General features: G+C 53.7%; 9 protein-coding genes across 9 annotated transcripts; 7 read left to right on the plus strand and 2 right to left on the minus strand.

Annotated features, from left to right (window-relative positions):
• Positions 1-350: 350 nt before the first annotated feature.
• AB675_717 (Methionine aminopeptidase 2-1) lies at positions 351-1,947 on the plus strand (the record flags this gene model as incomplete). Its single annotated transcript, XM_018147528.1, has 4 exons — positions 351-393; positions 438-1,228; positions 1,283-1,570; positions 1,633-1,947. The coding sequence occupies 4 exons, from the start codon at positions 351-353 to the stop codon at positions 1,945-1,947; spliced, it is 1,437 nt and encodes a 478-aa protein (XP_018005981.1).
• Positions 1,948-3,088: 1,141 nt separating this feature from the next.
• Positions 3,089-7,060, plus strand: AB675_718 (uncharacterized protein; the record flags this gene model as incomplete). Its single annotated transcript, XM_018147538.1, has 4 exons — positions 3,089-4,450; positions 4,505-4,756; positions 4,823-5,473; positions 5,528-7,060. The coding sequence occupies 4 exons, from the start codon at positions 3,089-3,091 to the stop codon at positions 7,058-7,060; spliced, it is 3,798 nt and encodes a 1,265-aa protein (XP_018005855.1).
• Positions 7,061-7,268: 208 nt separating this feature from the next.
• Positions 7,269-8,640, minus strand: AB675_719 (uncharacterized protein; the record flags this gene model as incomplete). The annotated part of the gene is made up of 3 exons (XM_018147549.1): positions 7,269-7,649; positions 8,378-8,525; positions 8,555-8,640. 3 exons carry the CDS (start codon positions 8,638-8,640, stop codon positions 7,269-7,271), a joined length of 615 nt encoding a protein of 204 aa, XP_018005349.1.
• Positions 8,641-10,855: 2,215 nt separating this feature from the next.
• Positions 10,856-12,185, minus strand: AB675_720 (uncharacterized protein; the record flags this gene model as incomplete). The annotated part of the gene is made up of 2 exons (XM_018147560.1): positions 10,856-11,609; positions 11,662-12,185. 2 exons carry the CDS (start codon positions 12,183-12,185, stop codon positions 10,856-10,858), a joined length of 1,278 nt encoding a protein of 425 aa, XP_018005706.1.
• Positions 12,186-13,778: 1,593 nt separating this feature from the next.
• On the plus strand, positions 13,779-15,842 carry AB675_721 (uncharacterized protein; the record flags this gene model as incomplete). Its single annotated transcript, XM_018147571.1, has 6 exons — positions 13,779-13,810; positions 13,885-14,395; positions 14,483-14,658; positions 14,711-15,009; positions 15,062-15,309; positions 15,360-15,842. The coding sequence occupies 6 exons, from the start codon at positions 13,779-13,781 to the stop codon at positions 15,840-15,842; spliced, it is 1,749 nt and encodes a 582-aa protein (XP_018005420.1).
• Positions 15,843-16,520: 678 nt separating this feature from the next.
• On the plus strand, positions 16,521-18,232 carry AB675_722 (Phenylacetate 2-hydroxylase; the record flags this gene model as incomplete). Its single annotated transcript, XM_018147582.1, has 2 exons — positions 16,521-17,805; positions 17,856-18,232. The coding sequence occupies 2 exons, from the start codon at positions 16,521-16,523 to the stop codon at positions 18,230-18,232; spliced, it is 1,662 nt and encodes a 553-aa protein (XP_018005984.1).
• A 424-nt stretch (positions 18,233-18,656) lies between these two features.
• On the plus strand, positions 18,657-19,716 carry AB675_723 (Gluconate 5-dehydrogenase; the record flags this gene model as incomplete). Its single annotated transcript, XM_018147593.1, has 4 exons — positions 18,657-18,752; positions 18,824-18,933; positions 18,981-19,459; positions 19,511-19,716. 4 exons carry the CDS (start codon positions 18,657-18,659, stop codon positions 19,714-19,716), a joined length of 891 nt encoding a protein of 296 aa, XP_018005702.1.
• Positions 19,717-20,575: 859 nt separating this feature from the next.
• AB675_724 (uncharacterized protein) lies at positions 20,576-21,031 on the plus strand (the record flags this gene model as incomplete). The annotated part of the gene is made up of 1 exon (XM_018147604.1): positions 20,576-21,031. The coding sequence occupies one exon, from the start codon at positions 20,576-20,578 to the stop codon at positions 21,029-21,031; it is 456 nt and encodes a 151-aa protein (XP_018005350.1).
• Positions 21,032-21,560: 529 nt separating this feature from the next.
• Positions 21,561-23,677, plus strand: AB675_725 (Protein STB5; the record flags this gene model as incomplete). Its single annotated transcript, XM_018147614.1, has 2 exons — positions 21,561-21,604; positions 21,787-23,677. 2 exons carry the CDS (start codon positions 21,561-21,563, stop codon positions 23,675-23,677), a joined length of 1,935 nt encoding a protein of 644 aa, XP_018005784.1.
• Positions 23,678-25,029: the final 1,352 nt, after the last annotated feature.

A 25,029-nucleotide genomic window follows, 5' to 3' on the forward strand; every position in this document is an offset into this window, starting at 1 on the left:
ACTGATTTTCGGAAGAGGCAGCCTTCCTTCCTAACTGGAAGTTCTATCTGTCTGCGGGCCGAGGTAGTCCTCAAGGCTGGCCGGGACGACACCAACGAGCGCTCAAGCCCTTCTTGTACCTTGGGGCCGTCGCAAGCAAAATCGGCAGGTGTCTTGCCTCTTCGGGATTGCGACGTCAGTTCTATCTGTCCCGAGAGAGGGGTGAGACGTTCTGCGGTGCGAGACGACTTCCTGTGCCGAGACGGCTTACAATTAGAGACGGCCTGACTTGGCGTTCTGCTCGATCCTCTTTTCTCTCTTCTCTACACGTTTATTTTGCCGAGTCCTCCTCGTAGCTTTCAGATGCAATCATGGGTTCCAAGACGCCACAAAATGATCAAGGCCACCATCAAGGTCAGTGGGATTGCCTCAAGTATTGCCTCATTTGACCATAATAGGTCCCCCACCTCTGTCCAATGCCACCAACAACGTTGCAGCAGGACGCAATGGACCAGCTCCTGGCGACGGCGACGGATGTCTGGGCTCCAATGGTGCCGCTGGAGGGTCTGACGATGACGATGACGACGGCATTGCGAAGGCCGAGACTTCCGCTGTAACCTTGACCTCTTCTAAGTCAAAGAAGAAAAAGAAGCGATCTAAGTCCAAGAAGAGCAAGAATGGCTCTTCGAAGCATCAGACGTCACCGCCGAGCATCCCAATTGCCGACCTCTTTCCAGCTGGAACTTTCCTGACCGGCCAGCTTCTCGACTATCCACCCAGCGAGGAAAGCACCAAGCGTACGACCCAAGCTGAGCTCCGAGCACTGACCCGGACCAACATCGAAGACCCTGTCTTTCTCAACGACTACCGCCATGCCGCTGAAGTCCACCGCCAGACTCGGGCCTGGGTCCAGCAGTACGCCAAGCCAGGCGTGAGCCTCACAGGAGTCGCCTCCGGCATGGACGATAGCATTCGTGCCTTACTCAACAATCCTGGCCTCGGGACCGGAAGCGCTCTGAAGTCCGGGTTGGGATTCCCAACTGGGCTATGCGTCAATGAAGTCGCTGCTCACTGGACGCCCAATCCTGGTGGGAAGGATGTGGTGTTGAGCGAGCACGATGTCTTGAGTGTGGACTTTGGTGTTCACATTAACGGGTGGATCGTTGATAGTGCTTTCACGATCAGCTGGGATCCAGTCTATGACGAGTTGTTAAAGGCGGTTAGGGAGGCTACTGAGGCTGGAATCAAGGTACGAGTTCACGCTTTGCGGAATCTACGCAGGATACGCTAACAATGGGCACAGCTCGCAGGGCCCGACGCCCGCATCGCGTCCCTCAGTGAAGCCATCCAGGAGACCATGGAGTCATACGAAGTCACCCTACCGTCCCGTTCCAACAACACCGGGAGTAAGACTTACCAAGTCCGCGCTATTCGCAACATCACGGGCCATAATATTGACCAGTACCGCATTCATGCTGGGAAAAGTGTTCCGTTCATCGCGCATGAGGACGATGGCACGAAGATGGAGGAGGGCGAAGTGTATGCGATTGAGACGTTTGGGACGACGGGGAAGGGGTGGTTACGGGATGGTGTAAGTTTGCCGTTGCCCAAGCTATAGACATTGGCATCCACCTACTGACACTTCTCTCACAGGACGGAGCCTACGGCTACGGCCTCTCCTCTGACCAACCCCTGCCAGCCAAGATCACCCTCCCGCTCGCATCAGCAAATAAGCTCTACCGAACAATCAAGGACAATTTCGGCACCCTCAACTTCGCCCGTCGCCAGCTGGAACATCTGGGTTGTGAGCGATACCTAGCCGGCCTACATTCTCTTGTGTCGCACGGGATACTCACCGAGCACAAGCCCCTAGTGGACATCAAGGGGAGCTATACTTCGCAGTTCGAGCACACGATTCTACTCCGGGAGAATTGTAAGGAGGTTGTTAGTCGCGGCGACGATTACTAGCGGATAGCTCTGTGGTACAGGCCCACGATGCCGGACGGGGAAAGGCGTGGAAATGAAAGTAAAACCCACTCGTGGAAGGGTGAAGGGCTGCTTCAACACGGCGCCGTTGGTCGGGAAGGAGAGATCTTGAGACTCCGACGATGAAAGGCAGAATCTGTGAACGGACTGCCCAAACAACGGGGCCTTTTTAACAATGGCCATCTATTCGTTATATATTGGGTTGTGTACACATTCGTTTGATTTTTCGGTTCATAGTGTATCTACACAAGGTTAACTTGTGTCTTATGCACATTCAATTCGATACACATCAGCTCTCATCATCGCGCGACTGCTTACCCGGATCTGCTACGGGTTCGAGAGGCAGGAACAGCGTGACATGAGCGGACCCGAGGTCGAGAGACGAGACAACGCGAGATCAAGTGACCAGCTGCTCCAAGGATAGAAGTATTGTATGGGCAATAGCCATAATAAATATGTTTTATAGGCAAGACACTCAAGCCTTCCGGGGTCTGCAGTGTCCAAACATCCGTCCAGATTTCCGTCATCTTCACACCGAACCTGAGTCATACCACGTACATGTTGCCGCTTGCTTTTTGTCTATCGCCGTCGTGTAGATCGTGACATAATCATTGTCTGACGTTGCTTTCATTGACGTTGAAATGGAACCGCCGCCTGGCAAGAGGTGTCATGCCAATCATTAAGAAAGATGGGGTAGCTTTTCGAATTGAATAGCTTTCCGAAATGAATGACTTTTCTCCAGTCCACTGAGGACAACTTGGCTTGTGTCGTACTCCGTTCACACTCTTTGCGCGGTGCCTGCTACACCCCTAAGGCAGTCACGCTTGAGGTAACGTATGATGTACGTGTTCAAGCGTGGGCGTCGGCAGCTGCTGCGGTTGGGCGACCGTACTGATACCTCGGAGTGAATAGAGGCGGTCCGTCTTCGAAGCAACGACACTGTGAAGGTGGTTAGCATTGACTCTCGGTCAGGGTAGGAAGCAAGAGTGGCTTACGGTGGTGGTCGTGGAGGTACTCTTGGTCTTCGTCGTGGTCTTTGTTGTCTTGGACGTTGTGGTCGTGGGAGGAGGCTTTGTTCGGTTTAGTCAGTACATTGCAATCAAATGCGTTCTGGGGAAGGTTGATGCGTACCGTGGTGCTCGTAGTGCCCGCAGATGTGGTGGTGCTGCTTGCTGTTGGAGAAGAACGACTGGATGTGGAAGACGATGTCGTAGATCTCGCGGAAGTGCTTGTAGGGGAAGATGTGGCTGCGCTTGTGGTTCTGCTTGTCGTAGACGTGCTCACAGTAGAGGAGGAGCCTGCGGGAGTGCTCGTTGCTGTCGTGGACGTGGTGACTGAGCGAGTCGTGGTCGAGGTACCTGGGTCGAATGATGACGTAGTGCTCTTGGATGTCGTAGTCAACGAGCTGGTCGCCGTTGTTGCAGTAGTCGCAGTCGTTGCAGTCGTTGCAGTCGTTGACGACGTGCCTGACCTAGACGACGTGCTTGCTGTACTAGAGGCGCTAGTGGACGAGGAAGTGGGAGCGCTTGTAGTCCTTGAAGTTGTTCCAGTCGTCGCCGTGGTTGCAGTTGTGGCAGTCGTGGCAGTGGTTGATGAGGTGCCTGTTCTGGACGAGGTGCTTACTGTACCAGAGGTGCTCGTGGTAGAAGAAGTGGGAGCACTTGTACTTCTTGTTGATGTCGTTCCAGTCGTCGCGGTAGTTGCAGTCGCGGCAGTGGTTGCGGTGGTTGATGAGGTACCTGTTCTAGACGAAGTGCTCACTGTACCAGAGGTGCTCGTGGTAGAAGAGGTGGGAGCACTCGTAGTTCTGCTTGTTGTAGACGAGGCGCTTGTAGTAGAGCCCATTCCAGTTGTCGTCTTGCTTGTCGTGGACGTGCTTACTGTGGAAGAGACACTCGTGGTGGCAGTCGTGGAGACGGTTGTACTCCTACTTGTCGTGGACGCAGTGCCAGTGCTTGTGGTCGCTAGGCTAGTGCTTGACGTGCTGCCTGAGGTAGTACTAGATCGAGTGCTGGTCGTGCCCGAAGCAGTGCTCGAGGTAGCACCTGATGTAGTGCTCGATCGAGTGCTTGTAGTGGCTGAGGCAGTGCTTGTGGTAGCTGATCGGGTGCTGGTGGTGCCTGAAGCAGTGCTCGAGGTGGTGCTAGAGGCAGTGCTTGAAGTGGTACCCGATGGCGTGCTCGTGGTGCCAGAAGCGGTACTCGAAGTTGTACCCGATCGCGTGCTCGAGGTAGTACCAGAGGCAGTGCTTGAAGTGGTGCCAGAGGTAGTGCTCGAGGTAGTACCCGATGCAGTGGTCGACCGGGTGCTTGAGGTGGTCACCAGACTGGAGGTGGTCGAAGCTGTACCCGAGGCAGTAGTTGATCTAGTGCTTGATGTGGTCGCAGGGGTGCTGGTGCTTGAAGCGGTACCTGAGGCAGTGGTCGATCGAGTGCTTGATGTGGTCGCTGGGGTGCTGGTGCTTGAAGCGGTACCCGAGGCAGTGGTCGATCGAGTGCTGGACGTAGTTGCCTGAGTGGTGGTTGACACAGTACCCGAGGCAGAGGTTGATCGAGTGCTTGAGGTGGTCGCTGGAGTGCTAGTCGACACAGTACCCGAGGCAGAGGTCGACCTAGTGCTGGACGTGGTTGCTGGAGTGGTGGTCGATGCAGTGCCCGAGGTAGTGCTTGACCTGACACTTGACGTGGATGTGGTCGATGTTGTACCACCCGCAGATGTAGTCACAGTGTTTGAAGTTGTGGAGCGGGTAGATGTAGTCTGTGTGGTGCCGCTCGCTGAGGTCGATGTGGATGTGTGACGTGTGGTCGTTGTGCTGCCCGTAGTGGCTGTGGTGGCTGTAGTCGCTGTGGTGGCCGAGGTAGCTGTAGTCGACGAGCGAGTGGATGTGGTAGCGCCACTTGTGGTTGACGATGTTGTTGCTGAGGCACTAGTCGTAGTAGCTGATCTGGTGGAAGAAGTGGAGAGTGTGCTGCTGCTAGTGCTCTTGGAAGTTGTTGTACTAGATGGACTGGTGGTGGCTGAGCTTGTTGCGGTCGCACTCTTCGATGTCGTTGAGCTAGACGTGCTTGGAGTCGAAGTGCTTCCCGTTGCAGTCGTGCTCTTTGACGTTGTCGAGGTGCTTGGAGTTGAAGTGCTTCCTGTTGCGGTTGTACTCTTGGAGGTCGTCGAAGTCGAGGTGCTCAGAGTCGAAGTGCTTCTCGTGGCGGTCGTGCTCTTTGATGTCGTCGAGGTGCTGGCAGTCGAGGTGCTCAGCGTTGAGGTGCTCTTCAAGGTCGTCGTTGAGGCCGAAGACGTGCTTGGCGTTGAGGTGCTCGCACTCGTGGTACTCCTCGAGGTAGTACTTGTGCTTAGAGAAGGAGTGCTCGAGGATGAGCGCGTTGTGGAGGAGGTCGCGGTGCCACTTGCAGATGTGGTTGTCAAAGTGTTCGAAGTGGTGGAGCTCGTCAGTGAGCGACTTGATGTTGTAGCTGTAGTCGCTGTAGTAGCGGTAGTGGCGGTCGTGGCTGAGGTCGCTGTGGTTGTCGACGACTTGCTGCTACTTGTTGATGTAGTCTGACCCGAGCTGGTGCTTACTGTGGAAGCTGAGGATGTCGAACGCGTTGTCGTCGTGCTTGTGGTACCGGTGCTCGCGGGTCCAGTGCTTGTCGTGGTTCCACTGCGAGAGCTGGTTGTGCCGGTGCTTGTCGTTGTGCCGCTGCGAGTGCTGGTGGTGCCAGTACCCGTTGTGCCAGTGCCGGTCGTGCTTGAGCTCTTACTTGTTGTGCTTGTGCTCAGAGAGCCGCTGGATGTGGTCGTCGCGGTGCCACTTGCAGATGTCGTTGTCCTAGTGTTCGAAGTTGTGGTCCCTGAGCCTGAGGTGGTAGACTTTGTAGTAGTACTTGTACTTGGCGATGTGGTTGAGCCTGTGCCAGATGGGCTAGTGCTCAAGGAGCGGCTTGAAGTAGTTGTTGCGGTCCCACTCGCGGACGTGGTGGTCAAGGTGTTCGAAGTTGTTGTTCCTGAAGCCGAGGTGGTCGACTTTGTGGTAGTACTTGTACTTGGCGACGTAGTTGATGCGGTGCCGGATGTGCTGGTACTTACAGAGCGGCTCGATGTAGTCGTGGCAGTCCCGCTTGCAGAGGTGGTGGTTCCGGTGTTCGAGGTAGTGCTGCCTGTGGACGACGAAGATGTGCTTGAGCGACTCGAAGTGCTGGTTGTAGCGGGCGTGCTCGAGGACGTCGTCGTGCTTGAGCGGCTTGAAGTGCTGGTTGTGGCTGGCGTGGTCGAGGACGTCGATGTGGTTGAGCGAGCAGAAGTGGTTGTGGTGGCGCCTGTAGTCGACGACGATGTGCTTGAGCGACTTGAGGTGCTGCTTGAAGTAGTTAGCGTGCTCGAGGAAGTCGTTGTGCTTTTGCTTGTAGTACTGGTAGTTGCTGGCGAGCTCGAGGATGACGATGTGCTTCTGCTGGTACTGCTGGTAGTTGCAGGTGTGGATGATGAAGTACTACTAGAAGACCTGCTGCTGGTCGAAGTTGTCGATGCAGTTGTTCCAGAAGCTGTCGACGAGGTGGTTCCCGTACCTGTTGACGTGCTGGTCCTTGAGGTCGTAGTCGACGCAGTTGTTCCAGACGCTGTTGACGAGGTCGTTGCGGTGCCTGTCGATGTGCTGCTCTTCGAAGTTGTTGTCGATGCGGTTGTCCCGCTTGCTGTTGACGAGGTTGTTCCCGTACCCGTCGAAGTGCTGCTCTTCGAAGTAGTTGTTGAAGCGGTGGTTCCACTCGCTGTCGACGAAGTTGTTGCTGTCCCTGTTGACGTGTTAGTCTTTGATGTCGATGTTGACGAGGTTGTAGCAGTCCCTGTGGACGAGATCGTCGCCGTTCCTGTTGACGTGCTGCTCTTGGAAGTCGTCGTCGTCGATGCCGTTGTTCCACTCGCTGTTGACGAGGTTGAGCCTGTCGTGGTTGAACGCGAGCTGGTCGAGCCTGTAGAGGTCGAGCCTGTAGAGGTCGAGCCTGTAGAGGTCGAGCCTGTTGTGGTCGAGCCCGTCGAGGTTGAGCCTGTTGTGGTCGAACGCGAGGTTGTAGAAGCAGTGCCACTAGCAGACGTGGTTGTCTGAAACTTCAATTAGCTTTGTTGCAGGACAGTGGTATATGCTTGAAGGCAGAAGAATGAGTGTAGCCAGAGTATTGCTTATCTGGCAGAGATGGATCCTCTGCCCAGCATTGGCAGCAACTCGTATGCTCTTAACCAGAGTTGCTTATGGTGTACAACTTACCTGTGTATTTGAGGTAGTGGTCTGTCCTGAGCTTGTAGACATTCGAGTACTAGAGCTGGTCGAGGGGCTCGTTGTTGCTGTGCCAGTCGAAGTCGAGGTCGTAGCGCTTCGAGTGCTTGTTGACGCTGTGCCGGTCGAAGTTGTCGCGCTTCGGGAGCTGGTCGATGACGTCGAGCTCGTTGAAGATGTGCCGGTTGAGGCTGTCACGCTTCGAGAGCTTGTCGAGGATGATGGGCTCGTTGTGGCTGTGCCAGTCGAGGATGATGTCGTAGGCCTTCGAGTGCTTGTGGAGGTTGTCGTAGGCCTTCGAGTGCTTGTCGAGGATGTCAGGCTCGTTGTGGCTGTGCCGGTCGAGGTCGTCACGCTTCGAGAGCTCGTTGACGCTGTCGAAGTTGAGGCTGTGCCGGTTGAAGTCGTCGCGCTTCGGGAGCTAGTTGATGATGTCGAGCTCGTTGAGGATGTGCCGGTCGAGGCCGTCACGCTTTGAGAGCTTGTCGAGCTCGTGGAGCCTGTGCCTGTCGAGGTCGTCACGCTTCGAGAGCTGGTCGATGTTGTCGGGCTTGTGGTGGCTGTGCCGGTTGAGGTTGTCACGCTTCGAGAACTTGTAGAGCTCGTGGAGGCTGTGCCGGACGAAGTTGTAGCGCTTCGAGTGCTGGTCGATGCTGTTGAGCTCGTTGTGGCAGTACCAGTAGAGGTCGTCGCGCTTGGAGAGCTCGTGGTGGCAGTGCCAGTGGAGGTCGTCCCGCTTCGAGAGCTCGTCGATGTCGTCGGACTCGATGTGCTAGATGTGCTGCCTGATGTGGTACTAGACGAACGCTATTATCCCCATGACGGGTTAGCGTGAACTAGAAGCTCGAAGAATGGGGCAGATGGAGAAGAGACGGCGGGAGACCGGGCTCAGACAGTCGTAAAGTGGCGAATGGGGGATCGGAAAAGAGAGAGGGCATCGCTAGTGGGAGAATACGTACGGCGGTTGTGCTAGTTGTAGATGGCGAGCTTGTCCTGCTAGAGCTGCTTGTTGAAGCTGAGCTACTGCTTGTGCCAGTGCTTGTCGTGGATTGCGTCCCTGTTGAGCTGGTCGTCGAGGCTGGCGTTCCACTTGCACTAGTTGTCCTCGTAGTGGAGCCAGTCGTGCTGCCGGTCGTGCTGCTGACGGACCTGCTTGTCGAAGAGGTCGTACTTACCGTTGTAGTCGTGGTCACAGTGACGGTTGAGGTCGATGTCGACGTAGCCGTAGCACTGGTTGTCGTAGTTGACGAGCAAATAGGAGGACAAGTTGTTGGAGTACAGGCGCAAGTAGATGGATCTGCGGCCCTGTATTCCTTCCGTTCCAACTGATTGCTGCCATCCTTACGCTTTGGTAAGGCATCTGCTGCGCCGAACAGCAGAATGCTGCCCAGCAGCAGCTTTTTCAACTCCATCCCCGCAGCACGGGTCGGGACCACGACGGCTCGTCTACTGAAGGTTAGTAGCAAGGGTGCCGAGGACCAGGGACTCAGGACGCGAACAGGTGTGAAGGAAAGAAAAGACCTCCTCGTCCATGCACAGAGCAGGCAGCCATATTTCAATCACTCTGAGGCCATTCACACCTAGCTGTTCTAAGGCAAAACCGCTCAACAACTGTGTTGAGCTTGCAAATTCCGGAGAATAGCATTCGAGCTGAGCTCTGAATCTGCGTAGTGATAACGATCTGCATTCATCAGAGCGTCAAATAGGAACGACTGGCATAGCTAACGAGCGAAGGCATTGGCTGCCAATTAACGCAGCCCACTGCTCGACTGAGGTTCTGGACTCGCGCTGACAAGTCGTGCAGCAAGTGTCCGCACAATCGCCTTCTTGTGTGGAGAGTCCTGGAAATCGCGTGCTCTCAACATTTCCTGAAGATATGGACGAAGATGAGAAGCTCGACGGCTATGCATTCCGCAGCCACGTCGTACGGTTCTTTTCCAAGGGTCTGGGTTGATGGTGGACTGAGGTTGATGTAGCTGGCGCTCGATAGCCAGAATTCCATCCGTGGGGTTTGACAACGACGCGTCTTCTTACATTTCGAGCGCGACCGCTTGATGTGCGATGGTCATGATTGGCGGTGATTCACAATCTGCTCCATCTACTGAGCTGACTTTATGCCTGCGGCTGCGACTATAAAATAATGTTAGTAAAACCTGGGATAAAGCGAGGGAAATTGAGAAGGTTCGATGAACTACTGAAGCCAACGTCAAAATACAGTTCCCGCCGATTCGGGGCACCATACTGGATCTTGGCACTCTTAACTCCGCTCATGACCTTGCTCAGCCAAACTTGCAAGTGAACTCTGATCGTTTCTTGCTCACTGGCAAGTCACAGTCTCTTGACGATCTTCTCGCGCGACTCTCGAACAAGCTTGGCGTGCGCAGTCGGTCGTGCATCCCAACACCAGCCCGCTGTGAATGACCTTCCAAATGTGATCACGGTGTGCTCCATCACGGCCATGCGATGCTCGCAACTTCAGAATGGCGATCGTCCTCCCACAAAACACCAGGACTTCCTATCCAGGTAGGAAGTAAACATCAAGATCACTAAGGTTTCTCCACGACAACACAGGTCCCGTTTGACTTTGAAGAGACTGTTCTCGCTGGACGGAATAATCTTGGATGACCTTTCAATGCCGCATTAATGCATCCACTGACCAATTCAGATGGTGTCTCTCGTAATCAATCTGTGAATCATGGAAGAAGAAGCTCATTCTGCAATTTTACGCTCTCTGGAGCACTTCGTACGGATGGTGGTGGCTTAACATACCGATGATCGAACAGACTCCCAGATTTCGCCGCACACATGCCGTTTGCTCGTTATAGGAAGCATTGCACGGCGATTGAGCAATCATACAATCAATGATCATGTCGTCAGCCAAAACGGCAGATTGATTGTCACAGCCTTTAGGTATTCCAGCAGCCGACGTGAGCATCTCTACACTGTCTGCCGCAACGCGCGTGCGTATCTCGACTCGTTAGCTGGGGGGCAATTCTAGATTTTGAGCACGATTTCACGACCCCCATATACCACACTACCGTAAACATTTCAAGCCGATGTCACACCCAGCGTATGGCCACATATTCAGACATCCACTCTTTGGCGCTGCAATTTGACGGCTTGTCGTGTGGCACTTCTAGCACAACTGCAAACGACACAATTACTGAGGGTGCCGCAGAGCCGTCAAGGGCTGCAAAAAATGACGATGGCATAGGAATGGCAATTGGAGCACCGAGTGCCAAGGCCAGCCCATGCATTGTGATTCTGGGACAGGAGCAGGCTGTCGATCGTGACGAAAGGCGAGGTGACGTATCTCCCACCACCAAGCTATGTGTCTTGTCCCGTGCAGGCAAATGCGGTGGAAGTGCTCGTCGGGGCTCGCTTTGAAGAATGTGCGGATGCGGCCATGAGGCGCACCTCCTGCTCGAATTTACCCGGTGTATCTCGAACAATGATTATCGCGATGTGCCAGATCTTCCTCCAGTTCGAATACTGTTGCTTGATGCTAGGCGTGCCCAAAGCCGTCTTGAGCCTGCGGGTAAGCCGATGCCAGCGACCGACTACATTCCGAGTAAGCGCAAATGAACAGGATCCAAGTCTCGCGGCAGCCCACGGCGTTGCTAAGCATCAGGACAAGTCGGTAGGTGCCTCGTGGAGCTCGTTCCAAATCGACTTTCCATCTTCGTCGTTCGTTACTGGCATCCATAGGAAGTCCATCAACTTCTCCTTCAAAGCTTCCCATGACGTGATGTGTAAGGAAAGGATAGTAGGTCTCAGTAATCTGATAGCCTTGTTGCGACCGATAGGATCTGGGCTGGCGATTGCTGCCATGAAAAGTGTCCAGATATACAGTTCCGGCGTGTTGGCCCATTCGACTGTCAAGTCACGACATTGTAATAAGTGCCAGATGTGCTGCTGGAGAAGACCAAATGGAGCTGCGTCCATTGGGAATACACATAGGAAGCTGTAGATGACTGCCGCGAGGTGCAAAACGGCGTGAACCGCTCTGTCATTGCTTCGCCAAGAGGATGTTGCCAGGTTCGTTTCTGGTAGGGCCATGAGCAAGTTGTGGTGAACGAGATTTCTTTGTTCACCCAAGTATGCCAAAGCCCTGTTCTGCGGCTTCCCATCCAGCAAAAAGCTGTCAACGCCGCAAGTGTACAGCGCCAGTTGATGGAGAAGCTCTCTTAGATTCGAGCGGTCACCCAGATCGACATTATCAAACTGGTCTAACGCACTAAAGCCTCGGGCGAGGGAGGCAAGTCGATGATCAACTGGCTGGTAAGACTGAAGCGATAACAGGATATCTGAACGGTCCAGGAACGTCACGAATTCGACGCAGGGCCTCCGAAGGTCTCTCGATGCTTCGATCAGCTCGATACTGCATGATCTATCAACGGCGGGAGTAACGCAGCGACTTCCAAGTGACTTACTTAGATATCTGATGTCCTAGGCCACCAGTGCCAAGTCCGGCCACACCGCCACGGATCTCGGCCATCTTCAGCAACGCTGTGATGTGAGGTGTCGTGTCAGCTATACGCTGAGCTCCGTAGACGTCAAGCATGCGTAACAATTGAAGAGGTCCTTGCTTGGGCGCCCGGAGCCCGCCCTGTTTCTTAGTCTGGTCTTCTACGACTCCTACCTGCTCCTGAAGGGCCAGACTGAGCACCATGGTGATCGTCTCGTCGCCGCACTCATCTTGAGAATTGATCAGCCCGTGCCTCACAGATTCGATGACTCGAACATGGTATTCGAGACGAAGCCTGCCTTGTCGACGTGTACACAACAGGTTATTGCCATAGTAGACGTCTCTCACAAACTGGCTGTACATTAGTGCCTCAAATGCGGAGCGTCTTGTCACAATTTGTTGCATGGTCGCAACGACAGAGGGATTCTCTGAGTTCGCCTCCACAGACGGAAAGCCTCGTGTAAGCGCTTCGTGCACTATTGCGCGCATGGCCATCAGCCGTGTCCTGCAATAGCGGGTGAATGATTCAACGGACCTTTTGACAGCATCAAGTTGGCTTCACTTGGGAGCATCAGATCGTTATGACAAATCGGTATTTGCGGCAGGCTGCCCAAAACAGGCGTAAGTCTCTGCGTGCGGAATTCGTACGAAGCCTCCCAGGCGCGCTCTTTGGGATGAGGATGCCATGATGTGCCGGATGGGTTCGTGCAGGATGCGCCTGAGTCGTGAGTACATCTGAATCGGCGCTATTGCTTCCCTCGTCGACTCTAGGCGGTGCTACCAAAGAGATGGGTCCATCTCCATCGGATCGATCATGGGTGCCCTGCGGCCGACGCCGACCACTCCTCTCATACTGCCGTTGTTGCTTCACTGAGTGAGTATGTCTCGCTACGTGAGCACGAATTTCGTACGCAAGTAACTCGCGATCCTGAGCGGGCAGATTCTGCTCTGGATATAGGACGAACTTGATGTTCCGCATGCCCGAGAAATGCAGCGGTCAACTTGTCACCTCTGATCACTCAGCATAGGTATTCCCGCGCAGCACTTGCGAGTTGCCCCCTCAAGCTGACGAGGAGCGCTGCTCGAGTGGTGGCAGAAACAACGAGCACGACCAACTTGAGCACTCAGCTGGCAGCATCGTCTGCTTACGTCATTGGGCGCCAAGAATTGCTTGTATGAAGCAGAGCAGAGCACTCAGCGAACTCATCGACACACATTGCGCCACAACATTCGCACTCCTATCAGTTCGTGAATGTGTGGGCGGGCGAGGCCTGCCGCGCTCTCGTTTCTCAACTCTTCGCGATGTGCGACAGGCCGCAAATGCGCGGAAAGGTCGGTATATTCGTGCAAGGACTGGAGTTGAACGCGTGTGCAACACTCCGTGACAATGACAATCGCCAAAGTGACAGCGCGTCCGCCTACACCCAGACTGCGCGTATCGACGCCCTCCCTGAGGAATATCCGCAGGTCCAGGTGCGCCCTAAATTATAATGGTGGAAGGCATCTTGGACCAACGAATTTCATCGCTTTGCGTTCTTGCCATGTCATAGATTGCTAAGATGCAAGCTGTCAAATCCGCGCAATGATCGAGGGTCTACTAATCTGTCGCGCTCTGCTTCCGCGCCTATTGGTCCCTGGATCGACTCAATGAATAGGGCATGCCGAGTCCTCGCTTATCACTGATTCTGGCCCGCGGATTTAGGGCCTTTGCCTCTAAGTCAGAAACGCCAGCAATCCCTCGATATGTCTGGCGTCCGCGGTTGAGGACGACGCCAATTCCGAACACAATACTATCATTTGGCAGAGGTACGTGGGCGGGTGCAGGCCACACTGGGCCCCAAAGACCGTATGGCTCCGACGCTGCCGGATCCAGCACGATCGAGCCTCGGGAAATGGACCTTACAACACGGGCACAAAATCTCCAAGGCATGCGAGTCTTGTCGGCACGCAAAATACGCTGTAACGGCACTACTCCTTGTATGCCATGTCAGCAACGGAACACACAGTGTCTCTATCGACGGATCGTGCGCCAACAACGCGCGAAGGGCCCTGAAGATCTCCACACAGGAAGAACCGTCCAAAATGCGCCGCCCCGGGAGGCCTCCACTCGTCACGTAAGGCCTAGCAGCAGACAGAACCTTTCCACAGATCATGATCCGCCAGCTTCCAAGCCTTTGATCCATAGCAGCGTGTCTGCAACACACTTGAGCGCCACCAAGGACAAAGTCGAATTGTGGTTTGGTCCTAGCTCAGATTTTGCTCTTCTGCAGCTGCTCTATCGACACTTGTACCTATCGTGGGATGATCAATCCGTGCCAGACGTGAGAGTTGAGGATGGTAACGACGGTCTGGACACTTTCGACTTCCGTCTCGTCTTCTTCGGCAATGCTGCTGCGCCAGAGCCCGCTTCGATGGATCAGCGACCATATTCGGACCCATTTCTTTTCATGCCATACGAGCTTGCTCAAGACATGCTGGACAGGTATCTGGCCAGCTACTATAATAGCGCCCCATTCGTGACGCAAGAAGCATATCATAACCAGCTACGCGAACTCTACCAGTCTCCTTTTGCCCACAGTTACAACGATACTGATACCCAACTTCTTCTCTTAGCGATCGCAATAGCGTCCCTGTCAACGAATCATTGGCAATGGGCAGAGGTCATTGCGGAGCGCGTGAAGCGATCCCAGCATGACGTGGTGAGCCTGAGGAGCATACAGCTCGACATATTGATGATAGGTTGCTGCGTGCTAGGTCCCATTCGTTGGCTGACATGAATCAGGGAGCACACCATCTACGAAAAGGAGCATGGTCGGCCGAATGCCGCATACCTGACAATTGGCGCTGCTACACGTAAGGCTCTGGCAATGGGGCTGCACAGAGAGAAAAAAGTTACGCACATATCAGCAGAAGATCTCGAAGAACGACGGATTACTCTTTGGACACTGTGTTTTCACGAGACGTGTGTCACACACCCTTGGTACCCAATCTTCGTCGACTGACGCGCCATACAGCTGGATGAGCTTCTACGGCGGTCGCCCCATCCTGATCGCCAACCTGGAGTGCGAAGTGCCGAGCCCAAATAACACGTGGGTGCTGAAATTGAAGCGCTTAACAAAGGTTATGATGGATCTTGCGGCGACAGTGTACGCGACGAAACCACCATCCCTTCCAGAATGCTGGAAAGCCGCGTCATCCGCCGCAAAGGAGCTGCAGACCACCGTCCGCACGGCTTATGTCGAAATGGGCATCAATCCGGACGATGCGATGGAAGTACATGGTCTCGGTTACAAGGGCGCATTCCTTCACATAGGTAGGCGAGCGATCCCGAGGAAATCCAAGCGCCTTCTCACCCAGTATTACAGTATCCTCTCATATTACCATGATCGCGTTCCGGCCATTCGTGTTGGTGAGGAGTAGTATAAACCGCACCATACGAAAGTTTCGTGTGTCTGCATCACCCAGTCAGAGTGGCGGCATAGAGGGCACAAGCAGCGAAGCGAATCCCTCTATACCCGCGTGGCTGGACGAAGCCTGTGAGCGATGCACGCAGGCCGCACAGAGTATCATTTCGTTCTTTCACGGCACGCTCGCACTAAAGTCTGCGTACAAGGTCAGTGTCAGCTCGACATTCATGTCCGATGACGTCCTAACATTTCTCAGGAGCTGAGATACAGTGTGTTCTTCATCGGCCACGCAGCATTCCTCCTCCTTTTCGATTCACTGCAGGATCCCAACATGGAAGCAGTCCATCTCAGCTACGTCACAAGCGCTCTTGAGTTTCTAGACAATATGGGAGGCGGAGATCCTGCAAATATTGCAGCAAATGCAGTCCGACACATACTCGGGCGGATGCAGCAAGCTGCAGACGGTCATCAGGGCGTGGTGGCAACCGACAGGCCTCGAACAAGACGTTCGACTGCGGAAGCGAGCCAGACACACCCAGCTTCCCAGAGCGTGGCCGTAGAGCAGTCGGCTGCGAATTCAGACTTCATGCCCAGTACCGAGGCGGAAGGGAACTTATCATGGCTGAATTTTGACGATGTTTCCTGGGAAGTAGATCTGACTCAGTTTGACCCTTTAGCGATGGACTTCTCATTCCTGGAAACAACGGACGGCTCAACAGACTCAAGCCAACACAAGTGAATGAGCGCGAGGAGGCACTTCGGTGTCGTGGCTCTGATCTCTCGTGAGTGAGCCGCATTGCGCAGAAAGGAGGTTGTGCTAGTCAAAAGCTACGGGTTTTACGCAAATCATGTATCATGATATACTTTAGGTGCTATAATCGAGTCGAAGCCACAGCTCGCTTTGCGATACGTACTGTAGCCATCAGCGTATATGCCTGAAAACCACAGAAAGAGGTATCTCAGATTGGCCCGTGGAGGAAGGCACCACTTGAGCGTCCGGAAGAACCGCCCAAAGTCTAGCCCGTCCAGGCTAGGTATGATAGCTAGATTTAGATGGCACTCGTGGACCTTGCCTAACAACATTGCACAGATATTCATCTTTGCCGCCACGAAAGATCTATCGGACAGCCGAAAGCCATTTGCCACAGCCGTCTGTCGGCCTGCCAATGCGTCGGTGCACCCGTTATCTGCTCCTAGGCGTGTAGATGCGGTGATCGCCCGCATTTTCGGACAGACCGACAGGGGCGAATGTCGAATCCCAAGCCGCGGACATGAACGACCACCTGTAGGAATACTAGGGCAACGATAAAGCTCACTGCAATGCAGTACAAGTCCACGACTCATGCAATACTTATGCCTATGCGCTGACCAGAAATTCCTTGCGTGTTGAAGCGTTCGATTCACACTCGCCGTCAGCATGTCAGTCAAGGCTCCCATTGTTCCACTCGATCAGCTAGAGCAAGTATGGCGTGTGCTCAGAACTAATGAGCACACTGGGTCGCTGCTACTAGCGATCATCGCCATCGCTGTCATCTATGTTGGCTACAACATACTCTATGGAACGGACATTCCGTATATCGAAGGAATTCCAGAGATACCTGGTGCGGTACCAATTTTCGGCCATCTTTTGAAACTTGGAGAGGATCATGCTACGACCTGCGAGAAATGGTGGCGGCAGTACAAGCACTCGATTTTCCAGATAAAGCTGGGCAACACTCGCGCTGTGGTCGTGAACTCGTTTGATGATTGCAAACGGATGCTGCTTGGCAACCAAAACGCCGTGATCGACCGGCCGAAGCTCTACACATTCCATGGAGTTATCAGCAGCACTCAAGGATTCACCATCGGCTCATCACCTTGGGACGAGTCGTGCAAGAAGAAGCGCAAGGCAGCCGGTACTGCGCTTGGTCGCCCAGCGTTGAGGAACTACTACCCCATGTTCGATCTGGAAAGCTATTGCGTGTTGAGAGACATCAGCAAGGACAGTGGTAATGGGCAGATTGAGGTTGATGTGCGGCCGTACATCCAACGCTTCGCTCTCAATACGACGCTCACCTTGTGTTACGGCATCCGGATGGATGCTGTGTACGACGACCTACTCCGCGAGATCCTGCATGTAGGCTCGGCTATATCCTTGCTTCGAAGCGCATCGGAGAACTATCAGGACTATGTTCCAGCTTTGAGATATTTCCCAAACAACGTGAAGAATGCCCGTTCCAAGGAATTGCGCGATCGTCGGGATGCGTACCTGGACTTGCTTCTGAACAAAGTGCGCGAGATGATCAAGAACGGCACAGACAAGCCTTGCATTTCCGCAGCCATTCTCAAGGACGAGGAAACGAAACTTACTGGAGTCGAGGTCTCGTCAATATGCTTGTCATTGGTATCCGGAGGGTTTGAGACCATCCCAGGCACTCTGACCTCATGCATTGGCTCTCTGTGCACTCCAGAAGGTCAAATATGGCAAGACCGCGCATACGAGGATATCAAGCGGCATTATCCTGATATGCGGGATGCTTGGACATCATGCATCAAGGAGGAGAAGATCCCTTACATCAACGCGATCGTGAAGGAAGCTGGTCGCTACTACACAGTCAGCGCGATGAGCTTGCCTCGGAAGACGGTGACGGAGGTCAACTGGGACGGAGCAGTCATCCCCGCAGAAACAATGATTTTGATCAACGCCCAGGCCGGGAATCATGGTGAGTGAAGCGATGCCGCGAATTGCTTATTGTATCTGACCTTCTCCTAGATCTCGATCACTTTGGACCCGATGGGGCGAAGTTCAACCCTGAAAGATGGCTCAGCTCTCTTGAACCTCCAACAGAAGCGAAGATCGATGGCCTAGGTCATCTGAGCTTCGGTACTGGTTCTCGAGCGTGCTCAGGCCAATTTATCGCTTCTCGACTCCTGTATTCCGCGCTAGTCCGGCTCCTGGCATCGTACAAGATCGTTGCTAGCGAGGAATTCCCTCCAAACACCGACTATGTGGACTACAACCAGTTCAAAACAGCGCTGGTTGCGATTCCCAGGGAATTCAAGGTCAGGTTGATTCCGAGAGATTCAGCCATGACAGCGGAGTGTATGGACGCTGCCGAGTTGAGGACAAGGGAACATTACAAGGAGTAAAAGCAAGGCTGTTCTTGATGGTCAGAACAGCCCCTCAATTAGCATTTTCCAGGGCCTATGGGCATATGAATACATTTTCGATGTCATCAGCGCCTCGAATCGTAGCACGTTTTGTTGATGTCGCAGTTGTGTCTGTTGCAGCCTTCAAAGTCCTAAGATGGTGTTTGTCGCAAACGCGTATGACAAGTTGGGGTCATCAACCGAGCACTGTAGAGCCCTTGCACAGTGCCTCGGGCGGGCGAGGTGCCCTAAACGTAGGGAGTTCTAGGGGTCATTGATAGACTTCGGAGTCCGTCGGCCTGCCCGACAACCTACTGTTGCACCCTTTTCCGGCAGCCTCACTGCCATTTCCATCTGGCCTCGATATAATGTCAGCTTGCCGTCGTCAACTACAAGCATACCTGTACTACATTCCTCAGTCGTCATGACCGATCTAAATTCCCAAAGCCTGTTCTCGGTGAAGGGTTTTGTTGCTGTGGTGACAGGAGCAGGCAGCGGAATAGGATTCATGATAAGCAAGGTGAGTTCGCACGCCTCCATTTCCCGGTGCCATCACCGAGCAGGTTTCGAGCAGCTTCTGAGATCACACAGGGGCTTGTTGCAAACGGTGCTAAGGTGTATCTTGCAGATCGCAATGCCGTGGATGCACAGGTCGAGGAATTGAAGGAGCTTGGAAAGCAAACGGGCGGGTCAGCTTTCGGGTATGTCATGTTGGAAATGTGTCGGCCAGAGGCTAATGGGTCTCCAGACTACATTGCGATGTGTCAAAGAAGAGTGACATCCAAGAACTAGCCCGCTATGTGGCAGAGCGTGAGGATCATGTCGACATCTTGGTGTCAAATGCCGGCATAAGGCGAGACCCTCCCAAGGGGTGTAACGTGCTTCAAGCGTCATTATCAGAACTACAGGAGTCGTTATGGTCATCACCCGACACGGACTGGATCGACTCGTTTCAGACTAATACAGCCGCGCATTACTTCCTGTCGGTAGCATTCATGCCACTTCTTGAGGCTGCCTCCCGCCTTGACCTTGGCGAAGGGCGCGTGGGCAAAGACGCAGGACGAGGCGTAGTCATCGTGATGAGTTCCTGCGCAAGCATGCACAACGCCACCAACGTCGACCTGACCAGCTATGCAACAACTAAGGCCGCGACTGATCATCTTGTGAGGCTTCTGGCGGCAAAGTTCAACCGTTTCTATATACGAGTCAACGGCATCAACCCCGGCTGTGAGTACCGAGTGTACTCATGAGAGGACCCTGGCTAACAATGTGTCGCAGTCGTTCCCACCAATATGAATAAAGTTGGCGAGAAAGACAACATTTTCAAAGATTTGTTTGACAAGGTTCCGGCAAAGAGAGCTGGCAACGAGGGCGATATCGTTGGATCTGTGCTCTTCCTCGCAAGCCGCGCCGGGGCATATGTTCACGGCATCAATCTCTGCGTCGACGGCGGGCGTGTTCTTGTGGCTAATGGACAAGAGTGATGAGGGATGTCGAAGGTTCTCAGCCTGTCATATCGCATGGGAGCGACAGCAAGCGCCACTTGCTTTTGATCCGTTCCAAGAAGCTTGGGAATCAGGGCAGTGGCGGAACGATAGATGTCTCGCGGGTACGTTCATGGCTGTGCTGCCTCAAAACTCGAGCGGAGAGGTCGACGTCGGTACTCAGCAGTCGAGGTGATCCCACGAAAGCCTCATATATGTCCTAAAGAAGGCCAAGGGCCCGATCTGCCATCGTTCCCACGACGCGATCCGGCTTTTGTGGCAGGACTGCATTTGGGAGCAGTTGCTGAAGTAGAATTGTCAGTGTTGCATACCTGAGCCACAAGCCGGTTGAGCCATCATCGTTGCATGACCTTTCTCACGTGCGTCTCGCGCTTTCCAACACCAGGCTACGATACAGCTCCATATGGATCACTTACCTGCTCCGGTCGAGACAGGCCAGGTGGTGATCGGTGGAGGCGAGACTCAACAGATTTCCCGCCGGCGGTGGTCGATCAGATCATTCAGTCCTGCGCGAGTGTGTTGCGGACCTGACTACACGCCTCTCTAGGGTTGATCCAGATCGTAGAACTTTGATTAGCCGTCGACCACGGTTGTGCCTGGGTTGAGTACATTCTCGTCGGACAGTCCGACAAATACGGGCGCATAAGTCCGCATGCTACAGTTCCGAGTTGGACGCGTGCCTGCTAGTCAGCGGCATCAGAGCTGGCAGTCGTGTTCGCCTAGGAACGATCAGATGAGACGGGGCTCATTCGCATAGCGTAGGGCATGAATAAAAGCAGGCTCTTTGGGACCGCAACCATGTGTGAGTACACCCATTTCCTCCCACATCCAAATCGACATGCCTCCGAACGGCGACGCCTACCTAGCTAGACCCGACGCACCTGAAGGTGCTACGCGCTTTCCTCAAGCGCGTTTCGCTCCTTCTACGCCTCATCGCACGCTGTATGTTTCCGGCACTGCATGCGTAACCCCAGACGGAGAATGGCCAGGCGTTACCGAGAATTCTGACGGCACGCGGATATTAGACATCAGGCAGCAAACAGCTGCTGTCCTGAAGAACATCGACAACATCATTAAGGGCGCTACGAACGGCAGTGGTGGCGTCGAAAACCTGATCGATGCGGTGGTGTATGTCCTGGACATCAAAGAGCATTATGTCGGCATGAACGAAGAATGGAATAAGGTGTTCACGACCCGGGCATCGGCTCCAGCCCGAGCAACAATTGCCGTGAAAGAGCTTCCAGACCCAAGAATGATCGTTGAGATCAAGGCAACTGCAGTGGTTGCGGCCTGAGTTGTGAAGAGGGTGAATATTCGGAGCGAGCATGCTCCAGAGAGGTTGAACAGGGGCCCGCGGCGGGATTATCCCAGATTGCTGCCCAATCAGTGATGAGGCGAAGATAAGAGGCCTAGACTTTCCACATCTACACGGACCATGGTGGCACTGATATCACATAATCGCACGCATTATGCGTGGTGCGCACTATTCCTTGTAGAACATTGAGTGTCAAAGGCGTCCTGACGAGATGCAAATGACATCTCAAACCTGTACCTGTAGAACCTTGGAAGTGAGCGCCACTGCCTCAGGGGTCTGGACCAGCTTGGGGGCCGATCAACAACCCCTAATTATTTGGCGGCCATGTCCGTCAAGTCTGCCGCCCTGCTGTCTTAGCGAGAATTCTCTTCCGCCTGCCAATCTTGTGAATTCAGTCGTCGTTTGTATGCTCGACACGACCTTGCCGACTTCTCCGTGATGGACGGCGCCTTCAATGGTCGATGGCACTAGAAGCTCCGCAGGCTCGCGCCCGAGCCTCTTGCTCACGATGCCACAGACGGAAGAAGAAGTGCGATCGAACCTTGCCATCCTGTAGGAACTGTCACTCGGCACGTGTACGATGCAGTCTGCTGGACGATGGCGACGAGATCGCCTCGTATCCCATTAAGTGAGTCGCTGACCGTCATAATTTCCGCGCAGCTGAGATTGATGGGCTATTGCTGAGCCGAGTATTTGTGTATTTCTCGCTGAAACTGAAGACTAACCTCAAACAGATATGTTCATCGGCTGGAGGAAAGACTGCGAGCTCTGGAGAATTCCATCATAGATGGCGATCAAAATGCTCGGCACAGCAGAGAGGCACCTGACGACACATACGCTGATGATATGCTTGACGATCTTCCGGACATTGGTCTTCAGACAGGAAACCCATCCGATAGAGAGAACCAGGAGACCGCTGGTGATGGAAGACCCATGCTTGATCACAATGTGCAGTCAGCCCAAGTTCCAGACGTGGTCCTTACGAATCCCATACAAAGCCCCACGTTCGCCGACGAATTACGCACGTTGTCACTGGCCGCTGCAGCTGAGCGACATCTTGGGTCAACATCAGGCCTATCCTTCGCGAAGCTCACTCAGACGGTGCTGCGGCGTTTGACTCCAGACAAAGCAGACTTTGTGTTCATCAACCACCAACGAAATATTGCAGGGGCATCCCTCTTTGACCTAGAATCGCCCTCAGATTCATTGGGTGGATCAGTATTCCAAAATCTGAGCGATTCCGTCTCTTCTCACCCAGTCTTGTTCGGCGATTTGTATCTGGCAGACCTGACCGTGTCCGACAGTGCTGAGTTGAGAAGTCTTGCATGGCCAAGCGATGAGGCCCATGTTCAGCGACTGGTGAATTTCTATTTTGCGCATTCACACACGCTCTATCCGTTTCTTTCAAGATCTGAGATCACCAAGACGCTCGAAAGAGTCCGCAACAGTCCTCACGAGCTTGACAGTGAGCCAGCTGTGGAAGTCTTCCGACTGTGGATGGTACTTGCCATCGGATCGACAGGCTATTCGTCGATCACGCTCACGGAAGAATCTGAATCGCGATTGTATTACAGCAAGGCACTACAGTATTCCGAGTCAGCTCTGGGTACTGACGATTTTTCGGCCCTGGAGGTGATCATGTTACAAGTCTCGTATTCCTTTTTTAACCAACTAGGACCTAACACCTGGTTCCTTGTCGGAACAGCAGCTCGTCTGGCTTTGGGAATGGGATTGCATACGGCCTCGACGTATGGTGCGCTGTCCAAAGATGAGTCTGAAAGGAGAAAGCGAGTCTTCTTTTGCATCTACATGATGGACCGTGTCGTATCTGTTGCGCTAGGTCGACCGTTCGCGATAAATGACGATGATATTGACATCGAGGACTTCTCGCCTGCAGGACACGACGATCAGAGTACCTTCGGAGATCAGTACATGCCTGACCTTGGCCAGCCGTCGCCTCTGGCAGTGCCACTGCACATCCTCGCCCTACGCCGAATTGCCAGTAAGATCTCCAGAAATGTCTACACTGCCCGCGCTAGCGCTGGCAAGAGCGACGAAGAGAGGGAAGCTATCCTAGCATCGTTACACCAGGAATTGCTCTCTTGGCGTCGCAACACACCATTCCCACTCCCAAACTTTGGGGTCGGCGTTCCACACCTAACGACCACCTGGTACGACTTCAATTTCTACTCGCATCTGGCAATGATTTATCGCCCATCACCGCTGTGCCCCAGGTCGGACGTCAGACGCATCAAGATCCTCGAGACCGCAGCTTCGATGTCCATCCGGCAGGCGTACAGTATGCACCAGCAACGGTCGCTTGCGTACAACTGGCTCAACTTTTTGGCCTTGTTCACCTCTACCATATCACTCGTCTACGCTGTCACTGCACAGCCGGAAGAGCTTGTCGTTGTGCTCCGGCAGACCAGGGCGATTGACGATCTCGACCTCGTATTACAGTTGTTTGATACTTTCGGACAGAAGTTCCTGGCAGCCACCAAGATTAGCAACATGATCCAGGAGATCTCCAGAACGTATAAGAGCATCCTTGCAAGACACGATCAAAGCGCTGCAACCGGTCTACCAGAACTATTCGAGCCAGCTCAGGCTTTTGGCACCACTTGAGCCGACGTGGCCTGTCCGGGGAGCTTGCCAAGGCCAATTTGAGAACAACAAAGGAATGCCGACAAGGTATTTATACATTTGCTACTGTCATAACTACATTGAATCGTCACATGACGGAACACTGCTTCGTCAGCTTCCTTCCAAGTGGAGCCTTGACGCTGCCCAGAGGACTATGCCTTCTCTGTGATGGGCGACTGCTGCATTCTGTCGAATTTGACTACACATGAGTGCTCCTTCATAGTTCCAAAAAGTCAGCTTAAGGATCTTCAGGGAGTGACTAGATTGGAGAGGATATGCGATATGGCCGGTCATGGCAGGTTCGGGGCTACTCACCTTCATGACAGGGAATCTCTCGTCGTAGAAAACCTCGAATCTTGCTGTGATACCCGGCGTCGCATTCTGGAACTCCGGAACAAGCGAAGTCTGATACTCACGATAGATCGTGGCAGTCAAGGCTGTCATCTCTGCCATGGCGAGACTGGTCATCTGGTCAGCGTTGACCCGATTTGAGAAATTGTGCTTCAGACGTGGAGAAGGCGATCAAAGGGGAAGGGTACTCACTGCAGACCGACACACATTCTACCACCACTCGAGAAGGCCCAAAACCATCGGTTGGCCTCGACAGCTGCTGGACCCAGCCATCTACCTGGATCGAACTTCGCAGGCTCGGGAAAGATCTCTGGATTCCGGTGAACGGAGTAAGGCTGCGCTCCCACAACAGTATTCGCAGGAATGACATAGCCATCAATCTCGCTGTACTTTGCCACTGAACGTGGTTCATAGGATGGCAGAGGGGCATAAAGCCGCAGAGTCTCCTTGATGACTGCATTCAAATACTCGCATTTGTCGCTTGCCTCGACTGTAGGTCGCCCATGTGGGTTCAGACCCTCCTCGGGTATACTGAGCACTTCTTCGCGCAATCTGGCTTGGATTTGTATGTTCGCGATTTGCGAGAGCGACCATACAAGAAACATCAGTGTGTCACTTGTAGTGTCGATGCCGGCGAGGAAGTGATCAGCGCACTCTGAAGCGATTTCGAGATCGTCAAGGCCGTCTGCTCGCTGGGACTGGTGGTGCGGCCAAAGGCGTTCCATGATTGAAGTCCCGTCACTAGGCTCATCGTCGTGGTCTGGGCTCTTCCCATCCCGCATTTGAGATGCGAAAGACATGTAGCTATCCAACGCAAATTTGCGGATGCCCGTGTACGTTGAAGGCCTCTGCATTGGGAGAACAGGCGTTACGATCTTGTCCATCAGTCCGGTCCTGGTATAAAGCCATTTGGTCAACGAAGGGAGATGGATCGTGAACCAGGAAAGCTTCCTACGAGCTGGGTCTATGATGTCGTTGATCAA

The sequence above is a fragment of the Cyphellophora attinorum genome (genome assembly GCF_001299255.1).
Source record: "Cyphellophora attinorum strain CBS 131958 chromosome Unknown Contig1, whole genome shotgun sequence".
Lineage (NCBI taxonomy): Eukaryota > Fungi > Ascomycota > Eurotiomycetes > Chaetothyriales > Cyphellophoraceae > Cyphellophora > Cyphellophora attinorum.